Source organism: Humulus lupulus, chromosome 1, assembly GCF_963169125.1.
Source record: "Humulus lupulus chromosome 1, drHumLupu1.1, whole genome shotgun sequence".
Lineage (NCBI taxonomy): Eukaryota > Viridiplantae > Streptophyta > Magnoliopsida > Rosales > Cannabaceae > Humulus > Humulus lupulus.
In genome coordinates, this window is record NC_084793.1 from 64,336,858 (window position 1) to 64,343,951 (window position 7,094).

The 7,094-nt window shown below is 32.3% G+C and overlaps 2 protein-coding genes across 4 annotated transcripts; both read left to right on the forward strand.

Annotated features, from left to right (window-relative positions):
• Positions 1-310: 310 nt before the first annotated feature.
• On the forward strand, positions 311-1,648 carry LOC133815733 (uncharacterized mitochondrial protein AtMg00810-like). The gene is made up of 2 exons (XM_062248541.1): positions 311-658; positions 761-1,648. Exons 1-2 carry the CDS (start codon positions 311-313, stop codon positions 1,646-1,648), a joined length of 1,236 nt encoding a protein of 411 aa, XP_062104525.1.
• Positions 1,649-2,903: 1,255 nt separating this feature from the next.
• On the forward strand, positions 2,904-6,694 carry LOC133793460 (WAT1-related protein At4g30420-like). 3 transcript variants are annotated; one of them, XR_009874844.1, is made up of 6 exons: positions 2,904-3,299; positions 3,462-3,603; positions 3,725-3,873; positions 4,596-4,660; positions 5,879-5,993; positions 6,266-6,694. XR_009874844.1 is itself a non-coding variant. In XM_062230817.1 (4 exons), the coding sequence occupies exons 2-4, from the start codon at positions 3,493-3,495 to the stop codon at positions 4,215-4,217; spliced, it is 402 nt and encodes a 133-aa protein (XP_062086801.1). In that variant the 5' UTR covers positions 2,905-3,299; positions 3,462-3,492; the 3' UTR covers positions 4,218-4,408. The 3 variants fall into 3 exon arrangements, 2 of the variants coding, with proteins under 2 accessions (XP_062086801.1, XP_062086806.1); XM_062230817.1 differs by lacking the exons at positions 4,596-4,660; positions 5,879-5,993; positions 6,266-6,694 and adding an exon at positions 4,076-4,408 and having other exon boundaries at positions 2,905-3,299; XM_062230822.1 differs by lacking the exons at positions 4,596-4,660; positions 6,266-6,694 and having other exon boundaries at positions 2,906-3,299; positions 5,879-5,921.
• The last annotated feature ends 400 nt before the right edge of the window (positions 6,695-7,094 follow it).

Below are 7,094 nucleotides of genomic sequence, written 5' to 3' on the forward strand. Positions count from 1 at the left end.
TGTACATCCTCAGGATGTCACATTCTTTGAAGGTACTTCATATTTCTCACCCACTTCGCTTCAGGGGGAGAACAATACTCATCATAATGAGGCTCAATGCTCGTGGGGGTTAGAGCTTCCTCTTGATTCCTCTATCCAGCTTCCAGACTTGACTCATTTTATCCAGCCTCCAATCTTGACTCAAAATTCAGCAAATCCAAAATCTCAAACTCTTGCTCCATCTTTTGAGTAAATTGACACAGATATACATCCACCAATTCAACAACAAGAGTTGTGTTTTTATTCTAGGCGGAAAAGAAATAACCAAATCATGAATTCTCAGCATGGTCAAGAAAACAATCTGGTGGTAGATTCTCCTTCTCCAAACATGGCAGGTAATCCTCCTTCAAATACTAATTCCGATCTAGACATTCCTATAGCATTGAGAAAAAGAACTAGGTCTTGCACTCAATATCCTATCTCCAAGTTTATTTCCTATTCAAATTTGTCATCTTCATTTGAAACTTTTACTTCTAGCTTGTCAGATATTGTTATTCCTAGGAATATTGAAGAAGCACTTGAGATTCCTGAATGGAGAACAACTGTTTATGAAGAGATGAGAGCTCTTAAAAAAATTGAAACTTGGAGATTAGTGGAATTACCACCTAATAAAAGAGTGGTAGGATGAAAATGGGTGTTCACAGTCGAAACCTTCGCTCCTGTTGCTGAACTCAATACTATCAAAGTCTTACTTTTGTTAGCAACCAACCTGAATTGGGAGTTACATCAACTAGATGTAAAAAATGCTTTCTTAAATGGGGAACTAGAAGAGGAAGTCTACATGATTCAACCCCCTGGATTTGAAGAGAAAACTCCCAATATTGTCTGCAAACTCAAAAAATCTCTCCATGGCCTGAAACAATCTCCTCGGGCATGGTTCAATCATTTTTCGAATGTAGTCAAGGATCTCAGCTACAAACAAGGTCAGACAGGCCATACTTTATTTATTAAACACTTGGGAAAAGGAGAGATAACTATCCTGATTGTATATGTTGACGATATAATAGTTACTAGCAACAATACCAAGGATATGACTTTAATCAAAGGATTATTAGCAAAAGATTGTCAAATCAAAGATCTTGGAACACTGAGATACTTCCTGCGTATGGAAATTACTAGAAGCAAAAGAGGTATTTTTGTCTCACAAAGAAATTACACTCTTGATCTTCTCGAAGAAACTGCAATGCTTGATTGTAAGGCTAGCAAAACTCCAATCGAACTTGGCAACAAACACCGAATGCTTAAAGGAGAACCAGTTGACAAAGAAAGATATCAACAGTTAGATGGAAAACTCATTTATCTCTCACATACTAGACCAGCCATTAATTTTGTGGTAAGCCTAGTAAGTCAACATATGCACGACCCACGCCAAGGTCACCTCAATGTTTTATATCGAGTTTTGAAGTATTTGAAAAGAACTCCAGGCAAAGGGTTGTTTTTCAAGAAAACTGTTGAAAGAAAAGTCGAAGTATTCAGTGATGCAGATTGGACTAGATTGATTAATGACAAAAAATCTACATCAGGATACTGTACTTTACTATGGGGCAACTTGCTAACATGGAGAAGTAAGAAACCGACTGTTGTTGCGAGAAGTAGTATAAAAGCTTAATACAGAGCCATGGCACATGGAGTGTGCGAGGCAGTGTGGATAAAAAGACTATTAGAAGAATTGAAGATTATGTATGAAGCTCCAGTACAACTTTACTATGAAAACCATTCTACTATTAGCATTGCTCACAACCCAGTTCATCATGATAGAACAAAACACGTGGAAGTAGACCGTCACTTTATTAAGGAAAAAATCGATGGAGGAGTTATCAAATTCAAGTATGTGCACACTGATCAACAACTTGAAGATATTCCTACCAAGGGATTATTTGAAAAAGTTTATGATTTCCTTATGAACAAGCTTGGACTCATCAATATCTATAGTCATGCTTGAGGGGGAGTATTGACAGCTAGGAAATCATAAAATTACCATGTGATAGGCTGATAGTTTTTATTGTGTATATTATCTTTCCTTAGTTAGAATATTTTAATTAAATGTAAAGATTTTATTTTCACTACTACAAAATACACTTTACAGGACACTTTTTTAGGACACGCACCTAAATGCAAGTCCTTAAAAATATTTATGGAGTTTTTAGGACACTCATTGAGAGTCCTGAAAAAACACAATTTAGGACTCGCAATAAGTGTCCTAAAAGAAAATGCGAGTCCTAAAAAAATCTGGCTTATAAAAATAAGTGTTTTACTTAATAATTTTAAGGACTTGCTTTGAGAGTCTTTAATACTCTTTTAGGACTCGTAATGAGTGTCCTAAAAATATATGCGAGTCCTAAAAAAATCTGGGCTAAAAAATAAGTGTTTTACTTAATAATTTTAAGGACTTACTTTGGGAGTCCTTAAAAGTTTGAGTTTTTTTGTAAACAAACACCTCCTGGACTTTTTAGGACTCGCATTGAGAGTCCTAAAAGAATGTTTTTAGGACTCGCGTCGCGAGTCCTAAAAACTGATGCATGTCCTAAAATGTTTATTTTGTTTTTTTAATATACACCTCTTAGATTTTCTTTTATTTCTAAATTTTTAATATTATATTAACTTTTTATTTATAATAATTTATATATTAAAATTTAAATTAATTATGATATAATGAATAATTTGCTTAAATTTTATTTATTTAACATATTTATGATAAAATTAATTAAAAAGAGTTATTTTATTGATTGGTTAAATATTGTAAAATAATTTTAAAATTTCATTAATGGTGTTTTTATTTTTTAAAATTCATGTTGAAAATATTAAAAAAAAAAAAAGCAATAATTCACATTAAATCAAATTTTATTTAATTAAATAAGAAAAGGGAGATGAAAAAACTAAATCCCTAAATTAATCTCAAAAATCCCCTTCTCTCTCCTCTTTCTTCTTCCCAGTCGATCCCCTCTTTCTTTTCCTCTCTCGCATTTCAGTCGGCCAGACCAGATGAGCCATCTCCGGCCACCACCCAATGACACGCACCCCACCACGAGCTTCCTTGGCCCCCGAAACCCCCAACCCGTGAAGCTTGCCTCCCCACTCGCCGGCCTCCGTCGCGATTGGCTCCCCGAAGTTCCGTCGCCGCTGTGAGTTTGGAGGATTGTTCTGGCCTCCACCGTGGACGATGAAGGCTCCTGCTGGCGACGACGATGGGGAAGGCGACGGCGAAGGCTCCTGAGCTGGTGAAGTTCTCAGGCGTGGGTGGTGCTGCCATTCTCTTCAAGGTAAATTTGTATTAATAAACACTTATGTTAATACCATCTCCTATTAATATTAAGCTTCATATGATTTGGGCATTTGTTTATCTTTTCCTTTCTTTTTGTTTTGGTTTTGTCAGTGTATTCTTATTCTGAAAAAAAAATTCCTAATTTTTGATGTTTTGTCAGTTGTCCAGACCACTTGTATTCAACTCTTTGGATGTGTTTATTGACAACCATCCAATCTGCAATATATACATTTGTGACAGAGCCTGATCTACAAGTATGGAATCTTCATTCCTATTTAGAACTTGGAAGTTGTTTGTATGCAGTACGTACTTTAACTTATACTTGCTCTTTCTTCTTAATTACCTTTTCATTATTCTTATGCTAATTTAAAGTTTTCTTCTTCTAAATATGGCTTGATTTGAACTGCACATTTAACTGTACAGGGAATTGGTACTGCTGTATCTTTTTTTGTTCAAGCATGGTGCATACAACTAAGAGGTCCTGTCTTTGTTGCAATGTTCAGCCCTCTATGCACTGTTATAACAGCCATTATAGCCTCTTTGTTTCTACATGAGAAGTTATATGCTGGAAGGTACTTTACAATATTACATTGATATATAGTTTCTCTCTGCTTTTTACGTAGAATATATTATAGTATATAATAATCTTTATTTTACTATATGATGAAAACTTGTCTTTTTCTTAATTATCAGCTTGGTCTGTGTAAGGAAATATATGTATAAATATTATATATATGAATAGATTTATAATGCCTATATATTCTGTTTTGTAAGGTTTCGTATGAAGTTGTTTGGAGGCTTTGATGTATTCCAATTATTTGGCTTGGTGTATTTTGAGATTTGGGATTCGTTGGCTTGGTGGCTGTGTGATTTGGGAATTAAATTTTTGCTTGTTTATCTTAAAATTTTCTTGTAACTCTAGGATATTTTCTGGTTAGTTTCTGATTTTATCTTTTGGATGTTTTTTGTCTTGAGCTGGAAAGTAGTGTAAGGAAACCAGGGCATATGGATCTCTTGAACTAATGGTTGATGCTCTTCAAGTGTTTGAGAAATTGATGCAAAGAAACTACAGAATATGATTTAATGAAACTATGAGTGATTCTAGTTTTTGTGTGCTCAAATTACTACTGCCTTTTGTTATTATTATTGTTAGATGATTAAATATAATATATATTTATAATTATATAAATCTTTCGTGGCCTCTCTTTATTATATTGAGCTTTTTCTTAGTATATAACATGGTAGCTACTTGTGTGTATATACTGTATATATATGCTATACTATACATATGCAGGAGTGCTTAAATGGAGAGTTTCTTCAAGTTGGTCTCAAGTTTGTTCCACTAGCTGGATATCACTGGTATCTACACATCTTTTCTTTTGATCATTTTATAAGTTGTATTAATCAAATTATAGGTAGTGAAAAAAAGTTGTTACCAATTTTTTAAGTTTTGGAGGCAATGCCACTGCCAAAGCCATTGCTTGAAGTCTTTTTCTTTTTTCTCATTTAATATTGCTTTTTCCCAAAACCCCAAATGCTGTTTATATTTTTTGTAATCCTTATAACGCTATTACACTGTCATTCTCCATATTCTTATCCTTCTTTACTGTTTGTTGGGATATTATTACTAACTAGAACTAAAATAGAGTAATAATGGATTCGTGTTTCTCTACCTTGTTAACTGGAAAGAATTTGTTCTTTGTCTTGGTACTGTATTTAATTGAGCCTATTGGTGAAGTTGGAATCCAGAACCTATAGAATAACACAGAAATAAAGTTTGTTGACATTAGGAAGAAGGTTCTAATTTGTTTAATGTGTTTGTTTGTATTAAATGCTATCATTGTGTTTCCCTCTCGATTTTTCAACTATAAAGAATTTATATATTCAAGTAATACTATTTTTATTAGGTGATGAGGATGAGGTCAAAGAAATGGAAAATAAACTATATGTCTGACTGTTTTGTTCTCAATTGTGCTTGTTTAGTTTTGCTCTGTTTTCGCAGTGTGCTTCTGTTTTTGGTTTTAGGTATTTTAATAATTTTATTCATCACGTTTTGGTCTCTTGAAAACCATTTTTTTTGATAGATTTTGAGCTTAGTTTATTTTGTTTCGAAGGGTCACATTTCTCTTTTTGTCATTTAATCTCCTTATTGGAAAAATCATAGCGTAATAATTTTTCAGAATAAATAAATAAATTAACTAGTTCAGATGTAAAACTATTATTAGGTGGTTATGTGATAGTTGGAAACAAAAGATTTAACTTAACTGAAAGCAATAATAAAGAGAAAAGAGTAACAACAAGTCGTGAGCTTTCAAAACTCTCAATGATTTTCTTACTTTGAATAATGTAAAATGCTAGTCTACAGATAAGAAACTGATCTGGTTATTATACATAGGACTTAACCAAACTTACTAAAATTAGTAAACCTAGGACTAATAACTGAATAAACAACCTTGTATTTTATATAAAAGTAAAGTCTTCTTGAATTGAGTGTTGTCATCTTGGTCATTTGAAACTAACATGTATATTAGGTGTCAGATTTGGACACTGATTTTGTTTCCTTTGCTGTGTGTGCAGGTTTGATGGAGATGGGTATATATATTGACTTCATTATTCTTAAAACTTATTTAATGAGTATATATATTGACGTTTTCAACAAGAAGAATACTTTGGAGCTCCCAAATTCATGAAGGTAATAATAACAAGAATTACTTAAGAATTTGATTAATTTTCAATCATCATTTAGGCTCAAGTTGTCAGGTGATTGAATATTCATGAAATCAAAGTTTTCTTCAAAATTATTGGCTCTCCCTTGTAATAATAATGCTTATGAAAGATTAATTAAAGTGTCCAAAGTAATTCTGAGTTGTAAGATTACAAAATCTGGTTTAATTAATTGAGCTTAGATTTCAAATTAATGTTTATTAGTTTCAAACTTCATTTGATTTTAATGCAAACTTTCAGATTGGAGAACTGAAAGGGCATTTTGGATTACTCGCGGTGATCATGCAAATTCTGAGAGCAAAGCTCAAAGTATTAGATCTTTCATATGGAAATGGAACCGGTATAATTAAGCACAACTCAACTACACATCTGGTACTGAAATATCTGTCTTCATGTGAATGTAATTTTAGAAATTAACAATTTTATTATTTTTAAGTGAGTTATGTCGGCAAGGATAGGAATGTCCTATGGAGGCTTTATGAGTGATCTTTTTCATGCCATATTAGTAATCTCTTTAAACTGTATATTAGTCAAAATTTGAAACTTGTGTGCACAAAATGTTAGTTGTTATTCATATCTTGGCTTCCTTTGTAACTGTATAACATGAATTTGTTGAGGATTATGTAATTTTTCTTGAAATGTACAACTAGTAGTATTACTGTAAAACAATCACATATAGCTTCTTAAGTGGACTCAATCCTCCTTAGCTTAGCTATACTCAAAACTCAATTAATATTTAACTCAATAAACCACATACTAAAGAAATTGACGAAGTTAGAGAAGAATGTGCAATGTCATATTTACAATTGGTTAGAGCAAAATGAATGATATTATAGCTAGTTAATTACAATACATGTTTAGAAATTTTAAATTTATTTCGTAAAATTTTTTTGCCATTTTTTTAGTATTTTCTTTTCAAAATTCTTTTGATACATATTCGACACTCAAATGGATATATATTTTTAAATCAAAATTAAAATTGTAGCTGTATTTAAAAAAAAAAAAAAAAACTTTTAAGGGCATGCAAAGCGAGTCCTAAAAAATTACCTGCGAGTCCTAAAAAATTACC